Source organism: Podarcis liolepis (genome assembly GCF_965112155.1).
Source record: "Podarcis liolepis genome assembly, chromosome: 1".
Lineage (NCBI taxonomy): Eukaryota > Metazoa > Chordata > Lepidosauria > Squamata > Lacertidae > Podarcis > Podarcis liolepis.
This window is the reverse complement of record NC_139554.1, coordinates 90,945,978-90,967,884: the sequence shown is the minus strand read 5'-3', so window position 1 is coordinate 90,967,884 and position 21,907 is coordinate 90,945,978. Positions and strand designations below refer to the sequence as shown.

The 21,907-nt window shown below is 43.7% G+C and overlaps 1 protein-coding gene across 3 annotated transcripts; it reads left to right on the top strand.

Moving 5' to 3' along the window:
* The first annotated feature begins 4 nt into the window (after positions 1–4).
* Positions 5–20,354, top strand: IQCB1 (IQ motif containing B1). 3 transcript variants are annotated; one of them, XM_083490174.1, is made up of 15 exons: positions 876–1,132; positions 2,624–3,987; positions 4,470–5,681; positions 7,091–7,253; positions 7,401–7,530; positions 8,245–8,338; positions 8,513–8,612; positions 11,396–11,568; positions 13,362–13,471; positions 14,943–15,052; positions 15,804–15,946; positions 16,724–16,872; positions 17,663–17,791; positions 19,200–19,356; positions 19,975–20,354. In XM_083490174.1, exons 3-15 carry the CDS (start codon positions 5,582–5,584, stop codon positions 20,196–20,198), a joined length of 1,782 nt encoding a protein of 593 aa, XP_083346300.1. In that variant the 5' UTR covers positions 876–1,132; positions 2,624–3,987; positions 4,470–5,581; the 3' UTR covers positions 20,199–20,354. The 3 variants fall into 3 exon arrangements, with proteins under 3 accessions (XP_083346299.1, XP_083346298.1, XP_083346300.1); XM_083490173.1 differs by lacking the exons at positions 876–1,132; positions 2,624–3,987 and adding an exon at positions 5–306 and having other exon boundaries at positions 5,568–5,681; XM_083490172.1 differs by lacking the exons at positions 876–1,132; positions 2,624–3,987 and adding an exon at positions 327–518 and having other exon boundaries at positions 5,568–5,681.
* The last annotated feature ends 1,553 nt before the right edge of the window (positions 20,355–21,907 follow it).

Here is a 21,907-nt window from a genome sequence, read left to right as displayed (position 1 = left end):
TTTCCTCAGAGGGAAGCGGCGACGCGGAGGGAGCTTTAACGCCTCTCTATTGGCTGCAGCTTCGCACCTTAGTCACGCCCACCGTAAGCGTCCGTCACTAGTGACAGTGGGGTGAGGGGATGCTGCCCTCCTGTTGCCGCGCCTCCTGGAGTTCGAGCGAGGCGTTAGGGAGGGAACGTATGCAAATAAGGGCGGAGGGACGGTTGGCGAAGCGCGTGCCGGCGGGACACTTGCCGCTTCCTCGCGCCCAGGTTCGCGTTCCTATTGGGCAGGAGCCCTCGTGACCTCAGCCGTGAAACTGGCCGTGTGAGTAAGAGAACCGCATTAGTCCTTCCGGTTGTGGAAGGAGGCGCTTGGATCAGGGGGCTGGTAATGGTCGGGGTGTCCGCGGGGGCGTGAAGTTTGAGGGTAATGGGCGGAGGGTGAAGCTATTCATTGTGAACAATCTGGTAAAGGGCGCAGTGTCTGAGAGGCCTTCTTAACAACCCGTGAAAGGTTTCTGGAGGATCAAACCTCAGGTTTGTGCTTGGGACTCAGGACGGTGCCCTGAACATGCACACTGACTTCTCTTCTGCCATGTGAATCATCCAGGGTGATGCATCTTTACAAGGCCGGTAGCTGAACTATGGCATCTACTACCGCGTCACATAGTGATAGTTGCCAACTCGGACAAGCTACAAAAGGGAATTAGACAAATGCATGGAGGATAAGGCGCTCAGTGGCTGCTGGTCATGACAGCTGTCCACTCGGAGGTGGTATGTCTGAATTATAGTTGCTGAGGAACATGGGTGTAGCCAGTATTGGAGGGGGGGCCAGGACTGATCTGTTTGGTCAGTTAATTAAGTATTTCTATTGGTTTACTTGATCTGAGGGGGGCAGTTGCTCCCCCCCCCCCGCCCCTGCTTGGCTACACCCATGCTGGGGAACATGAATAGGAGTATGTTCCTAACCTGCTTGGGCTTCTCAGAGGTAACCAACTTCAGGCGCAGAGGCTGTCAGCGGCAAGGGAGACAGCAGTTGGACACCTTCGTCTTGCTTCAGCTGACAGTTCTCTCTCTCTGAAGCTGCCCATGGCTGTCTTCGAAGCTAAGACAAGGAGAAGCGGGATTCTCTCCATTGTGCTTAGATCAGTGTTTCCCAACCTTTTTTGGGCAAAGGCACACTTGTTTCATGAAAAAAATCTCGAGGCACACCACCATGCCAGATGGGGAAAGGTCACTTTTTACTTATGTAAAAAAAAATAAAAAAATAGTAACAGCATAGAAGGTAATGGTTATCTCTTTGATGTCTGATGGGAGGGCATTCCACAGGGCGGGCGCCACTACCGAGAAGGCCCTCTGCCTGGTTCCCTGTAACCTCACTTTTCACAGTGAGGGAATTGCCAGAAGGCCCTTGGCACTGGATCTCAGTGTCTGGGCTGAACGATGGTGGCGGAGACGCTACTTCAGGTATACTGGACCGAAACCGCTTAGGGCTTTAAAGGTCAGCACCAACACTTTGAATTGTGCTCGGAAAGGTACTGGGAGCCAATGTAGGTCTTTCAAGACTGTCGTTACGTGGTCTCGGTGGCAGGTAGCAGCGCTCACAGCTTACGGACTGCACCGTGTAACAGGTGTCTGGCCCAGCAGCCTAAGGCGGACAAGCCACTGAAACAGGCATTCAGAATCCATTCATTTCATAAAACCTGCAGGGCTCAATCTCTGTGTTTGTGTATGTGTGTGTTTCTGTTTTGCCCAAGGGTCTGGGGGTGGGAGAGAGCTCTTTAGCATGATGCTTTTAAAACAGTTATCAACAAACAAACCTGATGATACGAATAGCAACGTCAGGTGCTACCGGGGGGGGGGGAGAGAAGGGGGCCTACTCGGAAGTAAATACTGCGTCCAGGCGCAATTAGCACTGATTTAAGGTGCACCAAGACTGCCTAAAAACCTCACCAAAGATATGCAACAAAGCGCTTCGTTGCAGAGGGGAGAGTTTGTGCACCGTGGAGGCTGGAGGGCTTCTATTCTACATGTGGGGGTTGGGGGGGCGAGGAAAATGTGCTCCGTGGGGGGGCGGGGAAGGCAAGAAAAGGAGCTGAGCTCTAACTATAGGCTCCCACGCTTGAGCAGGCCCGACTCAGTGGGGTGGACCACCCTCTCTCCTGGAGGAGGAGGAGGAAGAGGAGGAGGAGATTCCCATCCACGGCGTGGCCTCCCGCGCTCCTGAACGGGAAATCTATGCAGCCCAAGACTCTCCGCGAGGCAGCTCCTCCCTTCCTGCCTTGAGCCGCCGCCAGCCGCGCCCCCCTCCCCAGTTATCTGCTGCCTGCCAAGCCCCGCCCCTCTTCATTGTCCTCCCCTTCTGTTTATTCCCCTTCCTCCATCCCTCGCTTTTTCCCCTCTCTTTCCTTTTTTTAAAAAAATATTTTCTCTTCCCCTTCTTTTTTTCCACCCTTTCTTTTTTCTCTTTCTCCCCCTCCCCACCCTCCTGCCTTCCTGGGTTAAAGGATTTGAGCAATGGGTCTGGAGGTGGAGCTCGTCGGAGGATTAGCCCGCCTCCCTCCCACGGCACACTAGGCAACGTCCGGCGGCACACTAGTGTGCCGCGGAACACCGGTTGGGAAACACTGGCTTAGATCAAGCTTCATGGCCTTGATTATTGCTTGCTGTAGTGCAGATATGAAGGGCTTTGGATAACAGAAAGACAAAAGGGGAGGGCTGTTCAACATACAGAATCATTACATTCTTCAAACAAATTCTAGTGGACTGAGACATTGGGATATCCAAGAAGGCAGGTGAAAGGAACAAGGGTGAGCGAAGGTGTAAGGGCTGGGAACTACTTTGGTGAATAGGCACAGAGGTGGATTAGAAAAGGAAAGCGCATTGGGGGCCTGACTTGGAAGCATTATGAGTGGATTGCTCTGTGTCTTCCTGTGTTGCAAGGGGTTGGACTAGCTGACCCTTTGGTCCCTTCTAGCTCTACAGTTCCGATTCTGTAGATCATTTGGAAGCATAATGTACCTACTATGCATATGAGATTATCCTTTGTAAGACCCCTTAGAAGGATGCATTATTTATCTTAAATAAATCTGGTTAGCCACTTTAGGAACAGATGGGCCATTGGTTTTATCCAGCAGCTTCTTCTTAAGTTGTATTTACATGCATAAATTTTCAGGTTCAATCCTGACTCATTTCAAAAAAACCATCAACCCTGAAGGGTTTTTGTCATCAGTATACAGTGCTGAGCTAAATGCAGTCTGATGCTGAGCTACGGATCTGGCTGCATAAAGCAGCTTCCTACATTTGCCCATTCTTCCCTTTTGGAAATGTGGGGCGGAGGCTGAGCTGAACTTTGTGCTTGAAACAGCAGCAAGCTGTGAATGTGTACATCAATTTTCATTATGATCCGTCAGTCTTTCTGTATCACGGTGTTTTGTTTCCCTTGACACTTGTGTCCTGTTTGTGTGTTCATTCATGTGATTTATGGTCATGTGCAATGGGACTGTTCCTGCACCCGTTCTCACTCCACTGCTGCTCATGCATAGAAGGGAGAGTGCTCTATGTGTCAAATAAGTTCCCCTGTGATGTGGGTTTCTCATTGCACAGGGTTCCATATCATAGGAGAAGCCTATGTGTACAGATCTCGCTCTTCTGTACAGCACTGTTCCCTAGCATGTGGGCTTGGGAACTATCACTGTACTTTTGATCATTAATCATTTGAGGAGGGAAATGCACAAATGTGGAGGGAGGTGACATCAAACTGGGGTTTGTAGGAAAACTAGACTTCACACTAGAACCAGTGTGGCATAATGGTTTGAGTGCTGGAGTATGACCTGGGAGACAAGGATTCAAATCCCCACTGAGAAATGAAGCCCAGTGGGTGAACTTGGGCCAATCACTGCTTCTTAGCCTAACCTACCTCACAGGACTGTTGTAAAGATGAAATGGGGCGAAGGAGAACCATGTACAGCACCTTGAGCTCACTGGAAGAAAAAGTTACAGATAGGTAGCCGTGTTGGTCTGCCATAGTCAAAATAAAAAAATTCCTTCCAGTAGCACCATAAAGACCAACTAAGTTAGTTCTTGGTATGAGCTTTCGTGTGCATGCACACTTCTTCAGATACACTGAAACAGAAGTTGCCAGATCCTTCTATATAGTGAGAAGGTGGGGAGGGGTATTACTCAGAAGGGTGGTGGGAATGGGAGATTGGCAGATAGCTGAGATGAGCCTGTTGACGACTCTTAACGACTGTAATAGGTCTTACAGGAAAAGGCAAGGGGTGAGAAGGTGAGAAATGGCTTAGTCATGTATAATGAGATAAGAATCCAATGTCTTTGTTCAGACCAGGTCTCTCCATGGTTTTAAGTTTGGTAATGAGTTGCAATTCAGCAGCTTCTTTTTCCAGTCTATTTCTGAAATTCCTTGATTTTTTTTATGGTGCTACTGGAAGGAATTTTTTTATTTTTTATTTTGGAAGAAAAAGGTAGTATATAAATGTAATAAATGTAATAAATGTTTAGTGTGTATTGAAAATGCATGCCAGTTGCCAATGCAGTGCCTCAGTACGTTGTGTTGCATTTTTCATTTTCTTTTCCCTTTGAAACAGGTGTGGGAGTTAAGCTGGTACTGAAAGAAGAAACAGAGAGTTGTCCCATGGGCAATATATACTATGTTTCATTTTGATACCTTGGTGTTCAACAGTGTTACTGCACTGCAAACAAATTTTCATAAAGAATACTCAACCAGCTAGTAGTTGTTAAATGAAAGTCTCACTTCAGTCATCTATGGCCGGAGTAGCAAATACTCAAGTGTCCTAGATATTTTCTCTGCTCACAGATATTTATACCCAGTTGTTTCCCAAGCTATGATTCTCCCCTCTACCAACTCTGGATAGCCATAAAATCATGAAGTCGCTTTTTTATTTATTTTTTACTTTGTGGGCTTTTTGTTTGCTTTCTTCTGTTTAATAATTTCCAGCTATAGCCCGTTTGGAATCAGTCAATGGGACCAACCAAGCTGGTATTTGTAAAGTGAGTAGTTTGCCACCTTCCAGTTTGTCCCAGTTTTGACAAGCACTGCAGTCACCTACTAATAACAGCTCCATATGATGGCTTCATAAAGGTATGAGGAACTGGCTCCTACAGTCGGACCAATGATCCATCTAGGCCAGGTCTGTTTACTGTTATTGGCAACAGCTCTGCAGGGTATCAGGCAAAAGTGTTTCACACAGATTTATTTGAAATCAACTAACTGGCAGCGCCAGGGAGTGGGCCTGGGGCTTTGGGCTAAGATGTCAATTATTAAACTATGTTTTCTAGCTTAGCTGTGGAAAAACACGTGATGTCATTTAGAGTAGAAGAGGCATATTCTATGAATCTGCTATTAAAATTGGTTTGTCTTTGGAACACATCCTTCTATGGTTATCCAGTGTGGATTTTATCATACATCATCTTTATTAGATGCATCTGTTTTGTTGAACTGTTTTTTATTTATCTGTTCTCTTCCTATAAAACATCAGTGCTCTCTTCCATAGCTGAAGTCAAATGTTTTGTCTCTTTTCTTCTTTCTTTCATTTTAAAATATAGTTGGCTTGGATGAAATGAAGCCATTATCAGTGGATTCCAGAATATTGTCTCTGGCTTCCCAGGCTACTGAAAGCCCTGATCAGGATGTCCCTGTGCTGCTGCTGAAGTTAAAAGGTAAATAGGTTGAGTTCTTTCAGACCTGTAATGAAATAGTTTCAAGTGTTGAGATTCTTATACTAAAAATGAAATTGTTTTTCACTACTCGTTAAACTCTATCTGAACTATTGAGATTCACTATTCTACAAAGTCTATATGTGCATATTTTATATTTTCTGCAAGTCTTTCCAAATATAATTATTGATTTGAGGCCAACAGAGGAAAAAGAACTCATCTATAGGAGATGGTTAGCTTCTTTTCTGTCCTTTTTCAATACGGCAGCTATATAAATGATATTGCTGTTTGACAGGGGTCATGGACTTCCTCAAGATCTTGTTATAGGGTGATGTAACAGAGTATATGTGTTTATAGAAACAATCTCCCTCTCTATGAATATATAAACTCTTCTCTCCCCGCCTTCCACTGCCTGTCATTGGAAATGTGTGTACCCAGCGCATAAGAGACTATATGCAAACTAAGCCAATTTTAACAAGTATATCTAATTTGCATTATTTTTTTTAACAGTATGCAAGGAATAGAATGTTGAAAGGCAAAAGTAGGGAAATAGAAACAAAGAGGTGCTGTGCCACAAGAACTAGGATTAAGGATGAAGGGAAGAACTGGGAGCTGTATGTATGTTTGTTATGTTTGAGCTAGAATGGGACTTCTGTGCAGGCTTGCGTAGAGCTTGCCTGAGGCCCGGGGTGGGAGTCTTGTTAGAATAAAGGTTTTGGCATGACATTGTAAGTCCAGCAGGCCTCTAGCAGGGTCCCCTGACACCTTGGCCCTCTGAGGCCTGGGACAATTGTACCTGGTTACACCTCCCCCCCCCCCCCCCGCATGGGCCTATTTCTGTGTTCTTAAAATCTCTATGGTAAGAGTTGCTCCTACTTATAAGCAAGTCTTATATACATTCTGGAGAGAGACTGCTGATGAACTGCAGCAGCATTATAGCTAGAGGAACTGTCAGTTGCTAGAGGGCTACTTTCTAGTACAGGAAGTCTTTGTGGCCAGAGTCTAGTAATTCTAGTAGTGCAAAACAAGGAAGTCTTCTATAAGCCACCTTATTTTTCATCATACTTGCATCTCCACCGTTTCTTAATTCTCCTTTGCACCATCTCACTGACTTCTTTGCCCATCTTTTTCTATCCATCTATAATGTATTCTGTAAGCATTCTACGCATGAATCGTCTGGTTTGTTTGTTCTATAGATTTCCTAGCTGGCAATTGCTTCTGTATCAGTGTTGCAGTAATGACAAGATGGTAGTTGGGGTTCCACATTGTCTCATGCTCACTTAATCTTTCTTGATATTATACTCTCTTTCAGAGTATAAGGGTACTTGAGTGTCACATGCTATAATTGACAAAGTATAATTTTGTCACCCAAGCTCCTGGTCCATCTGTTTCGGTTTATTTTTCTTCCCTAGATATTTTAAATAGTGCACCGCCTGGCAGCAAAGAATTAAAAAAAAATAAACAAGACTTGTACTACTACAATCTGGTTCAATACTGCACATTAGTCCTTAAGCAAGATTATACAAGAGTGCGTGGAGGCTGGACTACTGCTGCCCAGATAGCAGAGATACTAAGGTAAACTCTTCCTTGGTTACACAGCTTTCATTCCTGAATTGCCGCTAGCCCACCCTTCTTGAAATCATTGTGTGACTGTATATTAGCCTGGGTGTATTACAGCATTACCTGCAAACTGCTAAAATGTATGTGTGTTTATTTTCTCAGCCAGTGTTGTGTGGGCCTTGAGGTAAAAGAAGAACCAGAGGAGTTTTACAATAAGCTACTTCCTTCTGTAGCAGACAATCTCCTCTTCTTGGGAAGGCGCCTGCAAGCACGATTCATCCGAGCGATCAAGGTATTCAGGCTGAATGGCTTAAGGTTGTGTAGTGGAACTGTTTTGTAACTTCTTGACATGTTAACATGCTGAATAGTTGATTTATTCAGGCAGTCTTCCCCTGCCCTGCCCCCCAACTCCAGGCGCCTTGCATACCAAATACCAAGGGTATATCTTCTGTGGAATCAGGACTCAGAACAAGTATATTACAGCAGGAAGCTTTGGCCTATTATGATATTGTTTGATGCCATGGTTGACAGCAAGGGATACTGAAATTTTGGATCAGCACCAGTAAAAGTTAAATCACTAATAGTTTATTGAACATTTAAAAAAATGCAAGCAGAATTATGACATGCCTCCAGGACAAATATTGTGGTGTAGATGCTTTCTTCTTAAAGCAGCATTTCAACAAAAGTTGAACTAAATGTTGAAAGTTTTAATTCACAGCATTCCAAAAAGGTTGGTAGATTTCATGAATCAGATTACAGTAGTAGCATTACTGACCCATGGAACCAGCTGGTTTTCCAGTAGAAAAAGTGTTTTAAGTTTTTAAAAGCTGCATCTGTCCACCAATGGTGATTGGCAAAGGAGTTCCCAGACCTCAGACTGAGGAAGTTTGGATGGAGGGAGTTTCAGAATTAACTATCCTGCTCAGCAAGTATATAACTTCAGAATAAGTTGCTTTCAAAGTAATGTTTCAGGAATTATAATCTTAATTTTTGCTTTTTTGTGAAGGATGAAGAGAGGAATGAATTTTTACACTGTTTCAGAACAGTAACTGATGCCATCTGCTGGCTGTGTGGCGGATTCATTCAGCTAACAGCAAATGGTAAGGGAAGAAAGATCTGAAAGATCATTACTATAGCTGCATAGCGGTTTCTGATGAAATATTTCCCCCTTTTGTGATCTGCTTGTAGATAACTGTTGTGTTTTTCCTTGGTAAAACTACAAATTCATGGATATTGCTTCATGGCTTGAGTTTTCTTCCTGTTTTTCACCCTAGTGCTTCAGAATAGACACTTCCAGCAACTGCTGATGACGGACGATGTTGAAACTTCAACCATAATGATGTCTGTGTTGCAGAATATTTTAAGAGTCAATAGGTAACTGATATACCTTAATTTAAACATTTCCCTTAATATATCTTAAAGTTTATCATACAGTGCTAATCACTTCTCTGAATTTATTTACATGAGCAAGAGATACTGCCAGGAGGAGAGAGTTAAAGGCACAGTAAAAGCTTCAGAAGAATGACAGGTGGTTTCCTGGTGACTGTTTTAGTTCAAGATAGCCACATAAATATTATCCGTAGAACTTCATGATCGTTCATAGGAAGCATCCAGGATTCTGAAAGCAAAGGCCTTTTTGAGCAGTTTATTGTGCATTAATTACCCTTTGATGGCAGAGTGTTCTCACATCATCTTCAGGATTATGCTTTTATTATGGGAGTTTTCCATTTCTTTCCCATTCAAGTCAGTCAATCTATTATTCCCTCTAGCTAGCAGGTGACATTGCTGTGCTGAATGCAGGTGTGTGCCAAGGCCCCCTACTGGGTGTTTTTGTAATATGTTAGTGATAAGTGACAAACTCTTTCATTCCATTGACTGCTGCACATGTTGCATGACCTCCTGCTATAACAGTATCATTTTTTGACTTAAGTAGAGATACCATATAGATTCATACACCTTGAGGGGTCCTTTCTGTCTGCACCAAATGGTTACGATTCCAAATTTAGAAGGAATGTTTTACAATGCATTACCTCAAGAGGCAGGCGACTTAATATTGTCTAACCCAGTGTTTCCCAACCACTGTTCCGCGGCACACTAGTGTGCCGCGAGATGTTGCCTGGTGTGCCGCGGGAAAAATTAAAAAAATCGAAAGATTTTTTTTTTAAGTCAAATTTTCGATTGGGGCGCCGTCACTAGATGACCCCTGGGGTTCCCTCCCTCCCTCCCGCTCTGCGCCTCCCTCCTCCTCCGGGGAGGCCCTTCCTGGCTCTCGGCCAAGGCTTGGCGGCTGCCACTCACTCACTCGCTCGCCCACCCGTCCCTCCATGCCTGCACCCGGCCTCTCCCCCTCCGTCCCCGGCGCGGGGGCTGCCGGGATCCGTAGTCCCCTCGCCCTTGGGCTCTGCTCCCGCGCGGGGTGCGTGAACTACGTTTCCCAGCGTGGCCTGGCGGGCCGGGCGTTTTGTTTGAAGCGCTCTTCTCCCGGCCATGGAATGAGCGCGGCGGCGGCCGGGCGGGCAGGGGCTCTTCCACGCAGACCCCGCGCAGCCTGCCTGCGCCCCCGCGGAGATCGGGCGGCAGGATGGAGCCCGGGGATCCCCGCGGGGGTGGAGCGGCGGAGGCGGAGGCTGCCCCCCAGGTAGGGCTGCGTCGGGGGGGGTTTATTTTTGCAATGCTGCATCCGCGCTGGAGGGGACGCATCGGACCGCGGGGAGACCCCTTGGCGGGCGTGCAAGGCAATGCATGCATGCAGGCGTTGCATGGAGTGCAGTGCAATGCAATGGCAACGTGGCGCCCTGCATGCATGCATGCAACTTCCACCGCGCTCCGGACTTGGCAGGTGAGGGGGGTCCCCAGTGGGCGGCAGAGAGAGCCGGGAGGGCGAAGGGGAGCCGGGGGGAGCAGCCCTGCTCCCCGAGCCAAGCCCGGGGGGAAACTTCGGTGTCGTTGCGCCGGGTGTTGGAAGCGGAGGCTGGCGGGGGGCCCTCACCTGCAAAACCTGGTCGCCTCTCATATATTTCGTGCATTGCATTCATCGCCCGCTTTCTCCTCCAAGGAGCTCCCGGGGGCGCGCGTGGTTCTCCCCGTGTTATCCTCACAACAACAGCCCTGCGAGGTGGGTCAGGCGAGTGGCCCAAGGGAGCACCCAGGGATTGTCCTGGCCAGGTGGGGTGATTTGAACCCTGCTCTCTGCCCGGTCTTCGTCCTCATTTAGCCCCCACATGTGCATGACTGTGCATGACTGAGGTTTTCCCCCCTCGTCTTGGCTATGGTGTGAGTCTGTGCTGTTAATTAATGGGGTTCTGCCTTCGGAGAAGATGAGCCAGCCCTCAAGGAGGTGATTATGTAATTTGCTAGCAATTCATGTCCCTCCCGGCGTGACGCTGCGCGCTGACGTCACGGGGCTGTAATGGTGGTGTGCCTCGAGATTTTTTTCATGAAACAAGTGTGCCTTTGCCCAAAAAAGGTTGGGAAACACTGGTCTAACCAACAGCCATATCCTCTTCTCTCTGGAGGACCATCTATCAGTTAAGCTTGTATTTATTAATTTTATTGTGTGCATTTATTTATTAAATATTGTATCCTGCCTTTCTTGTACAGAGAACCTCTCAGAGTGGTCCACTCAGAGCAGTTTAGAACACTTGAATAAGCAGTGGTATCTTGGTTGTCAAACTTAATCCGTTCCAGAAGTCCGTCCAACTCCCGAAACGTTTGAAAACCAAGGCACGGCTTCTGCTTGGCTGCAGGAGTTTCCTGCACTCAAGCGGAAGCCACGTCAGACGTTTGCCTTCCGAAAAACGTTTGAAAACTGGAACACCTCAGGTTTTCAGCATTCGGGAGCCAATTTGTTCATCAACTAAGCCGTTCGAGAACCAAGGTTCCACTGTAGTACCTTATAATCTCAATATAATGAAAGCCAGTACAACCAGAGTCAACCCAAGCAAAACTACTTCTGTGGGATCCATTTTCATTACTTGTCAATACTATTAAGAGAAATCCCTTTTACAACCTTTAAGCAGCACTACAGTTGCATTTTAAAGTTACGAAAGGGTTTGGTGCAATACTTGCTAGCTACTGTAATCTGCTTACCTTCCCCTCCCCTCTGGCACCATTGAATAGACTCCAGTATCATTCCATCTTTTTTCTTGTTATGTCAGTGCTGTGTTACTTCAAGTTGCTGAAAAGTCCCTGCACTGCATTTTAGATGAGCTTGTTTACAAGCTTTCGTCTTCCATCAATCCTGTCATAGGAAATGCAGCTATAAAGCTGTTACTCTTGATTGCACAGTCTGATGCCCAACTTGTGACAACATTCGCTACCCGCTACAAAGGTTTGTTACTCTGTTTCTCAGACTTGGGAAGAATTTTGTAGTAATGCTGGCACTGATTAGCCCTTCAGGGTCAAGGCCCACTATAATTCCAAAAGCAAAGGTATACTTTGTACAGCCTAGAACTTGTGTATCAATTCTAAAAGGTATTGAATGTGAAAACTTAAAGTTCCATACATGGATGTCAGTGGGACTTGCTCTCAGATAAGCATAAATCCTATTGGTTGGATCCAGAATTGAATGGGACCTAGGTTCAAGTAACATAATGTGGATCCAACTCTATACTTGGTACAAAGCTTTTCACAAAATACCTGCATCTGATGTTGCACTACTTTTACTGCACAGGAAAGGCAATAGGCACATTTGCCAATAATGCTAAGCCATACATTGTATGATGTAATATTATAAGCATGAGCCTCCACACGGCCGAGTAAAGGCTTCAGTTCAACTAGTCTTCCCCTCCCACCTTCTGTAAGGCTAGAAGAATAAAACAGAATTTGGTTTCACTTAATGGCTTGTCATTAACACAAAAACCAGAAGTCCATGTTTAAAATAAACTCTTAAGTTGTTAACAAGCCTGCTTTGTAACTCATGGTTTTAAGTCAGCTTCTTTTACATTGACTAGAGTTTATTTAACACCATGATTCCTGGTTTGCACATAAGGACAAGCCAGGAATTGGCTAAAGTGAAACTTAATCTTCATTTATTCCTCCTCCCAGCCATTTAGGGGGATGGTCTAGTGCTTGAGTCTAATGCTTCATGTTGGCTCCTTTATGCTCAGGTATATAGTGCTAAACCAACAGTGGGGAAGCTGGAGTCCAACATCATCTGGATGGCCACAATGCCCATCATTTTTTACTGTTAATCCTGCTGGCTGAAATAGATGAGTGTTGGAACCAAACAACGTCTGGAGGGCTTCAGTCTCCCCGTCCCTGTGCTAAACTGATTTAATGATACATGTAAACACTTTCAGTGTCTTCTATAAAGTTAAGCCAACCTGAAATTGATTAGCCAAGCTAGCCCATGAAACTGACAAGCAACAAAATAAGTTTTTATTCTGCATTGCCATTCGATTGAGCTGGTACCTGGGCTCCTTAAAATTACAGCATGTATAGATTCATTCCAGGTGCTTCTTGTGACATCTGAGAGCAACTGCTTCTTGGTAAACATAGTGCACTCCCTCCAAATTTTTCAAAAGTGAATGCCAAAAGCTGCCATTCCACCACCGATTACCAATGCCAAGTTTGTTCAGTCAATACAATTGTCTTGGTAGGTTCTATATTAAACCAGGACAGCATACTTGAGCTGTCATTATATATGAAATTGGTCTTTTCCTGCATGGTACTAATCGCATTGAGTATTTTGCCATTTTTAATATGATTTTTCTTCAAAATAAATGGCCTAGAAAGTTGTAGCACTATTGCAACCATTTCAATGTTGCATTTTATGGCATGTCTGTACATGTTTTATGTGTACATTTGAAAATACTCTATACCATTGGGACAAATGCATTTGCCAGTGTGCATTACACTAGTTCATACACCAAAAGGCCCATGGTTAGCTTGTTTTCCAGCTGGAGGAAAATCTGTCTTTCCCCTCACTTTGCAGGTGTAAACACCTTTAGTTGTATCAACACTTGTTCATTCTTTTCACCATTCATGTTTTTGTGAGAAAAATTCATGCTACTGTCTGCTTTGGCATGTACAACTATAATTTTCCAGTGTCTGCAGGATAAGCAAACTAACTGTGCTTCTTATAAAGCAGCATATTTATCTTGATGTGTCTCACTGATTAAGGACTACAAAGCCTTCTAAGCAAGCAGTGGACTGGCAAAGGATTTGACAGGAACCTCAATCAGCTTTTGGACTTGCTGTGCTCAGAAAATTACAAGGCTGTCCAAACACAGGTGTGGTGGAAATCTTACTGAGTTCTCTATGTGGTGGAAGTAGCTTGTACTTAAAGTATCATCAGTATATTACTGTATATTTCAGTGCCTCCAACCAACATCTATTCACTAGATGTTATAGGTACAATAGATCAGTTAACACAGAAACACCTCTAAGAGTTTATAAATCTCATACACACGCTCCCCCTCTTTTATTGCAGCTTTCAAATACAAAAATACATTGTCAATTAAATCATTAAAACAGTGCATGAAAGGGCATAAGCAGTCACTTTAAAGACACATCACCATATAAGTAGGTATGATTAAAAGCACAGTGGAATAAGAGTCTTTGCTACCATTGTTAAACTTGGGAGAAAGGGAGCCAACAGACATCTATCAGAAATGAGTTCACAGTCCAGGTGCCAGCACTGAGAGGGTCCACTCTGTGTTCCCCACCTCAGAAGCTGGTAATGCACTACTGAAGGTGGGAGAAGATGAAATAGGGCCTCCCATGTTGAACACAGTGCACAGGTAACTTCATATGGGAGGAAGCACTACTCCAGATAACCTAGTCCTAAGCTGTTTAGCCCTTTAGAGGTAATAAGCAACATTTTGAATTGTGCTCTCAAATGAATTTGAAGCCAGTGCAAATGGACAAGAGCTGGTGTAATAAGTTCTGAAAAGCAAGCACTAGAAACCACTTGGCTGCTGAATTTTGTTCCTATCAGTGTCTAAACACTCTTCCCCACAACCCCTGCAGCAATGCAGTCTTGATGTGAGCAGGGCATGAGTGACACTGGCCTGATCAGCATGGCCCAGGAAAAGGTGCAGCTGGCACACAAGCTAAAGCTAAGCAAATGGATCTTTTCCCAATTCATCAGTGACTATTAAGGTGCAGGGGGATTTTCAGTTTGTCACTTGACAACTCTGAGAATGGGAAATGGACACCGGTGGTTGAGGAGGGGATCAAACCTTTCTCAAAGGACTTGAACTGTGGTTTTTGTGGTTTTTAAAGCAGTTGTTAGCTGTTTAAATTATATGTTGCCTTGAGATGATTGTGTGGATCGTTCCGTTGGGCAGGCTGATAATGCTTGCATATTCAGAACATTTCTAATGGTTGTTAAAAAATGAATTCTTGTTTTGGATCATGTAAAGTTGAGGTATTGTATTACCTGGAAAGAGGCAGATCAGTTTGAATTCATGCAGGAATTGTTCTGGCAAATAATAGTATGACATTGTCCACCCGACCACCAAAGAATAGTTTAAATTGACATGGGGCAAGGGGGAGATGCAAAGCATTAAAGTTGTATTAATATTGTCACTGTGCTCAATGGGGAAATGAGCATAATCCTCTGACCCAGTGCTTTTTGTCAGGGAGTACTCAACGGTACGCAGTACCAGCTTCTTTTTGTTGTTGTTAAAAAGTGTGGTACTTACTATAACAACTCCATGGTCCTAGATAAAAAGCACTGCTCTGACTTGTTTATTTCAGAGACTACATCAAGCAGCTTGCTTAATCCAAGCAGCATGGAGAGGATTTCAAACGCGAAAAAGATTAAAGCAGCTTCCAAAAGCAGTAACAATCTTGCAGAGAAATTTCAGGTAAAGCAAGACCTTTGGTTTATTACAAACCTGTGGATGCAAACAGATGGTTATGTGATGGTGCCCTTCTTCCTCCCACTCCCTTGTCCGTTCTCCATTCCTTTCCCTTTTCTTTCCTTATAGAAGAAAAAAGAAAGTGGTGGTGAGGTGGTTGCAAAGGCAGATCATGGGGCAGCTTTCTCTTCTGGTCTCACCGAGCGCCTGCATGTGGCCTCTACAGGACACTGTGACCCTCATCCCTTTGTGCAGTTTCTCCAATAACATGCTTGCTGCTCTGTGTAACTTCTCTACCTGTGCTAGAGATTAGGTTTTTGAAGTTCCCCAATACTTACATTCTTTCCCTCTCATAATATTGTGTTGGCCAGAAATGTTGCTGTGAGAATATATTAAGCAGCATGCAAATTTCTTGGTGCTACATTAGCTAATTGATTGCAGAAGTATAGAGGGGTTTGCTCTATAATAAAATGAATTTTAAAAAGGTATCTTAATGGGCACGTGTTTGGAAAATCCAGTAGAGGGCAGACTTCGCATGTAATGGGTTTCCAGATTTCGGCGCAATCTTTTGTTCCAATGAGAATTTCAGGCTTCACCGCTAAGCATCCAGGCCATGATTTAAAGTATGTTTGTGCATACCACTACATGTGCATCTTGAGACTATTGGGGTACATGTTCCCATCTGCATGATAAATGCAGACCTGTTTAAATGTAGAATACTCTGCCCCCTGTAATTTCTAAAACTTTGTTGTTGTAGAGCTAAAAGAAAACAGGAGTTGCAAGGTTTAAAAAAGCAGAAAGAAGAGGAGGAACTCCGCCAACAATTGCAGCTTCGGAGACAGAGAGCCATGAGGCTGTTCCATGAACGACAGCTTACACTACTGGAAATAGTTCATCCAGGTATGGTTATTATAGTAGCATGAAGGGCGTTTTCCATGCAGAAACATGGAACATTTCCCATATTCTTTCTTGTTAGTTGAAAACTTCTATTCATACTCTGTTCCCTAAGACTTAGTATTTGAGGCACAAGATGCCATTTCCTTAAATGGCCAAGTATTTTTTCAAGGATGTATCAGCATCTTTCCCTTGGGCCCCTTTAGGACTTATGGGGAGATAGTGATAATGTATACTTAGAACAAGTTGATGGGAGAAATGAATGTAATTCGATTCTCATTCAGTAAATGTGTGAATCATTTCTTTGCCTTAGGTTTATGTGCTTTCTCCCCCACTCATTCTCTGTTTCCTTCATTTTGGAAGGTAACAACTGTACTGGAACATCCTTAATATCAAAGCCTGGGGCAGGATAGCCATCCACTTCGTTTCCCTGCGCAATTTCTTCTATCTATTTCTTTCAGTATTGACTATTGCGGCCCCTTGTCAGGAATGCAATTCTACGCTTGGATCTGAACTGCTCATTGAATGTGAATAGTTTAATTTCCCCAGAGGAACTCTATGTGAATAATTTCCTCTTGGACTTTGGTACAGGGTCTCATCTGTGTAGCAGCTGGACCACAAATCTCCATCCTTACCAAAATGTCCTCAAACATATCTGGATTTTGGTTTAGAAAAAGGTCTGCTTCTGCTGTTTGAGCTGAATTTTTTTGAAACCAGCTGGCTTGTGTTGAGTCTCCCATGAAACCCAAGCATATTCAGAAATTTGCCTCCTTTATCTCCTAGGTCAGGTAGATAAGCATATGCATGAAATGGAGGAGAAGTCAGCCATAACTATCCAAAGATACTGGAGAGCATTTAGGGAAAGGAGAAATTTTCATCATCAAAAGAAGTCTCTTAAGCAGTATAAAGCAGCTGTCCTCATTCAGAGAGCGGTGAGTATGCAACCAAGTGCTGCCATGGCATAAAATTTACCCAAACAGTTAACATTCATGTTTTAATTCAAAGCTTCCAGTATAGTCTACTATAAGCAGCTGCTTTAAAAATTAAGCTGGAGCATTAGTCTTCAGAATCTTCATAGCCAAAATTTGCAAAAATCCGAACAACCCTTTTAAAAACCTGTTACAAGAAGCTGTCAAAGACTTGAGACCATAGTGCTGAATATTACCCTAGAAAACCATTTCTAGCTTCATCATCCCCCCCCCCCCCCGCCGCCGCCGCCCCCTGGCCAATCCTTCCTACCAATTTATAAAATTATTCTTTAATTTGATGACATTGTGGAGGCCAAGTTCTTATTTGAAGCTGCACTTGCAGAACCACATTCTCCAGCTAAATTGAGCCTTGCCGAGTTGTATCTGCCTGGAAAAAAAATCAAATGGAGAAACATGCATATTTCTCAGTGGTTTAGCTTTCATCGTAACTCAGCAGAAAGGAGGGTGCTGGACTAGATACTCAAGTAACAGGTCTGAGCTTAAAGGTTTGTATTCATTTCCATGTTGACAGAGCACTGAATTAAGAGTCACTCTTGTTTTATTGTTTTTTTATAGCAAGAATACTGTAATAATGTTTTAGTTTAAATGGAATACAAGATACTATTTGTTCATGAATTATCGTGTGTGTGTGTGGATTCCCAAGCTAACTAGAAGGACATCAAGAAACTATCCTGCTGTAAAAATTCTGACTGTATAAATGCATTGTGTTACTTGAATACTTTTGTTTCCACAGGTGCTTAAGTTCTTGGAAAAGCAAAGGAAAAGGAAAGCTTATTCTCTCTTGAAACAGTCCAAGCACCTCTCTGATGAACAGAGGCTATCATTGCAACAAAAAGTGAATGACTACATCAAACTGCACCCGGTACATCATCATTCCTCCTTTGGCCAAGGCACCTTTTCACATTCGTTTGTTGGCCAAGGAATGCTTACAGACATGCTGGGAAACCCTGCATGTTGCCGGGGAGTCTAGGCACACTTTCAGTTTACACATGGCATGGTCACACATGACATTATTTTAGCCTTGACCATGCGCAAAGCTCTCATTGGAGCTGTGCATGACAGAAGAAGACAGGTAATGGTGAAGACAGGTAAAAGCTGCCTTTTAGGGAAGCATCAGTGCCACATCTCTGTCTCCTCACTGAAGGACCCTGTAACTTCCAAGGAACCTGGGTAACCTAGGATCACAGTTTGAAGACCACATCCATAGAACAACAGGAATGTTTTGCCCCTAATCACTACTTTGACAGGAGCCACAATACAGCATTGGCAGTTAGATAACTGCAGTAACTCACTGGGGTGGGGGAAATCTGTTGCCTCCTATCCTAATTGCAACTGCTTTTTTAATTCCACACAAACTCATGAACTAGTGAGTCTGTTTCGTTTCCATAAATGACAGAACATTTTTCACTTATCAAATGGTTGCATGGGTGCTCATACATATATGCACACATCCTTTATGGTACTAATATTAAAGTGTTTAAGGAAAGCTTTAAAAAGTAGGTGTTCCTGATTAGAGAAATATTACCTTCATAGGAGAACCTTAATTGGGGGGCCCTGAGGAAGATAGTTGTCAACAGGAATGCAGTTGGGCTTTTTATTGTTTCACAAGGACTGCCAGTATGTTTACAGATTTGTTTTTTTTAGTATTTTGCTTCTATTGCTTTCATATGTTGCTGGTCAATGGTACTGCTGCTGCAAGCAACTGCAGCCAGGAGGTGCCTATGAGACCTGTGTGCATACCTGTTGCAGCAGTATCAGTTTTGCTGTTAGCTTCCCCCCCAAACCATTTTTTTTAAAGTCTACGAAACTACTTTGACAAGAGGCCCTGACTGTAGAGAGAGAAATTGATGGGTAGTAGAGGTAATGATGGCTCTACAATATCACTTGCCAAATCTTGAAAAGTTAATATCAGTACACAGCCTTTACCTAGAGTTCCATGCTGTTTACTTAACATAAACTCTGAATATATCAGAAATATACTGGTCCCTCTTTATTTGGTCTGTGAAACAAGGTATTGGGTGTTGCTTGGTGCTTTCCCCCCTCCCTTTCCCCCATTAATATAATAATAGGAATTTGCTTCTTCCTGAATCCTAATTAGGAAACTAAATTTATTCAGTGATAGATCGATGGCTTCAGGGAGGAAACACAGGAAGAAGCACGGTTATTAGATTTACAAGTACCCAAGAAATGCAAATGTTGTGCTGTAGACATCCACAAAGGTTTGAAGCTGATAACCGCTAACAGTGACAGGCACTATCATTTTTCTCCAGGCTTCTGAAATGTCACAAGAAATGAGCAGGGAACTTCATCATCAAGCTCAGGAAAAGCTGGCCCAGTATTTGTTGAAAAGAAGCCAGGATCGCAAAGCAGAGCAGCACAGAGAGGCATTGCTAGCCCAAGTCCACACTGATGTGGACCAGCTAATGAGTATGTGTCTAACTCATCATCACCATTATTTTAGCCTGGCTCTGATTTTCTTCCCATATTGTGGTAAATGTTGATGAAAGTGAGTGTCAGGACTGATTCATGCTAATAGTAGACACCACAGCACTCATCCAGAGATAATATTTGGTTGTGTGACTCATGAGCCATGTAGCCTGTTGATTCCATGGCAATTTTGGTCTTGTTCCCCATTAAGATGTTAATGCTGAGAGTATTTGTGTAAAGGTGTTTTGGGAAACTTTACAGAAATCTTCTGCTTGCTGTGTGGGCAGTAACCCTCTTACTGTATCAAAAAACAAAACAAAATGAAGTTTAGTATGCTGGGGTTCTTCTTTTATTTCCCTTTGCCATTGTGAGCTATATGTGGCATGTACTTTCCCAGCATGTTTGAGATTTGGTTTTTAATTGTGGTGTCCAGAAGATTGATCCACTGAATTATAAATAGAAGAATCGGGTTACAAAAATGAAAGGGATAAACCCACTGGATCTGACCCATGAAAGGACTCAAAATAATGGAAAATGGAAGAAATATAGCCCAAAGATGATCAACCTTGTATTTTAAGAAAAAAAGTAATTGTGATTCTTTTGCTCCTTTTGTCACAGGTGCTCCAAGTCTAACAGAATCCACTACGAAAGATCTGAATATTTTTATGAGTAGATCAGTTCCTGTGGTAGCCAAAGCCAAACAATCCCACAGCACCATGTTGAAATATACACGGTGGCCATGGTGGAAGAAGCTGGAAGAAGACTTCTTGGAGGAAGAGGCTGTCTCAGAAGATCTGAGTGCTGAAGTGGGAACTTTGTTCATTGGTGGCAGCAAAACATAATCTGGAATGAACAAGGTTATAGTCTGGACTATGTCTTCTGTGAAAAAAGAAAGTATTCCAAGATGGTCTGGCAAGCAGTCCATCCAATGCTGTCCAAATTATTTGATTTTTTCAAAATATTTAGTTAATAAACTGAGTTTGTACTTATGCAATATATATATATATGTCTGTTATCAAGTTCCTGTTTTACAGATTTTGACCTCTAACCACAATATGTAAATTTTACCATTCAGATGACTTGGAAATCATTACAGTTCACATTTTAAATATTTGTGAAATTCAGATGGATTGTTAAAAAAAAGTGGGATTTTGAATTTAATTTCGTGGGGAGTTAGCTGTGTGTATGTATAGGCTAGGAAATAGAACCTTGGAGCTCTGGGAGGAAGCAAGGGTCAACAGAGAGAATCTCCAGTCCCCTTATGACTTAGAGCATTTTTTTCAACTTGAGGTCCATATTCCTTTTCTAGGTAGCCTTCCAAGGGTCAGATGCCAATGGTGTGTGGAACCAGATGCAAAAGTGTGTGAGGCGACCAGTGCCAGCTTTAGCACTGCACAGTAAGCTAGCTTTTGCACACATTCAAGCACATAGGCGCCGACTCCATGGGGCTTGAGGGGGCCCGAGCCCCCTCAAAAATTCGTTTGGGGGGCTCTGCCCCCCCAATAATCTCCGGCGCCCCTCCAGCAGAGCGCCATCGCCGCCCCTCCCCCAGCCCAAAATGCATAGGGAGGGTCGGGCTGCATGCCTCCTGCTCTCCCTCCCGAGCAAAAGCTCCACCCAATTTCCTTTGGAGCTGATTAATAGGCGCAGCACGCTCTCCCCTATTCGCTCACGAGGAGGCGGCCCCACTTTATTTGCATATTCATGAGCTTATTTATTATTCATGAGCTTTCCCGCCCGCCCCCCCCCCAATATTTTTTATAAGTCCGCGTCCCTGTTCAAGCACCCATCTCTATCTTGCATCTAGACAAGCAAGAGCAGTCATCAGAGTTCAAGAGGTCATTCCAGCCAGGCAAAAGCATTCAGGTGCAAAGCAGGGCCAGTGTGGGGGGTGTGGCCTGCAGAGAAGGGGGTGGAGCCTAGGGAGAGTGCAAAGAGCCCAGCAGAGAGCTGCATTTGGCTTGCCCCCTGACTGAGGTTCCCCACGCTTGACTTAAAATATCATCCCAAACCCATTCTGCTTTGAGTCTTCTGATTAACCAATTTGTACATGTTTTATCTTCTTTAGATGTGCTATTAAATTTACTTTTCTGTTTTAATGAATCAGCATTATTATTAGGTTAGTTTGTCTGAGAGAAGCGGTATTAAATAGTTTGAGAAACTAATGGAGGAATCCTTATGAGATCCTGCCTGTGATTGCATTTTAAATTATAGGCCTAGATTCTCGTGACCAGAAGCATTTCTCAAGCATTACAAAGACAGCCAGACTTTCAACTCCCAGCCATTTTGCATGGCATAAACTATATTCTCTTCCCTCATTTAGAACTTTTCTAGGGCTAGCTGATCTACTGAATCTTATTGATAGGTTCCATGTGCTGTTGCTTTATGCAGTACTCAACATGCTCAGAGTAGACCCAATACTTACTTGAGTAATCGTAGTCTATTGATTTTAGGAGGTCTGTTCTCTGTATTGTATAGTTGGGTAGTTACCCCTGTTGACCTACAGTCTCTCTGGTGCCACTGTAGAATCTTTAAGGAATTTACAGAATAA

Coding starts and splice junctions, on each gene's coding strand:
- IQCB1 (XM_083490173.1), top strand. CDS start 5,582: ATGAAGCCATTATCAGTGGATTCCAGAATATTGTCTCTGGCTTCCCAG. Junction 7,531..8,244: donor GATTCATCCGAGCGATCAAG/GTATTCAGGCTG, acceptor TTTTTTGTGAAG/GATGAAGAGAGGAATGAATT. Junction 13,472..14,942: donor ACAAGGCTGTCCAAACACAG/GTGTGGTGGAAA, acceptor TGTTTATTTCAG/AGACTACATCAAGCAGCTTG.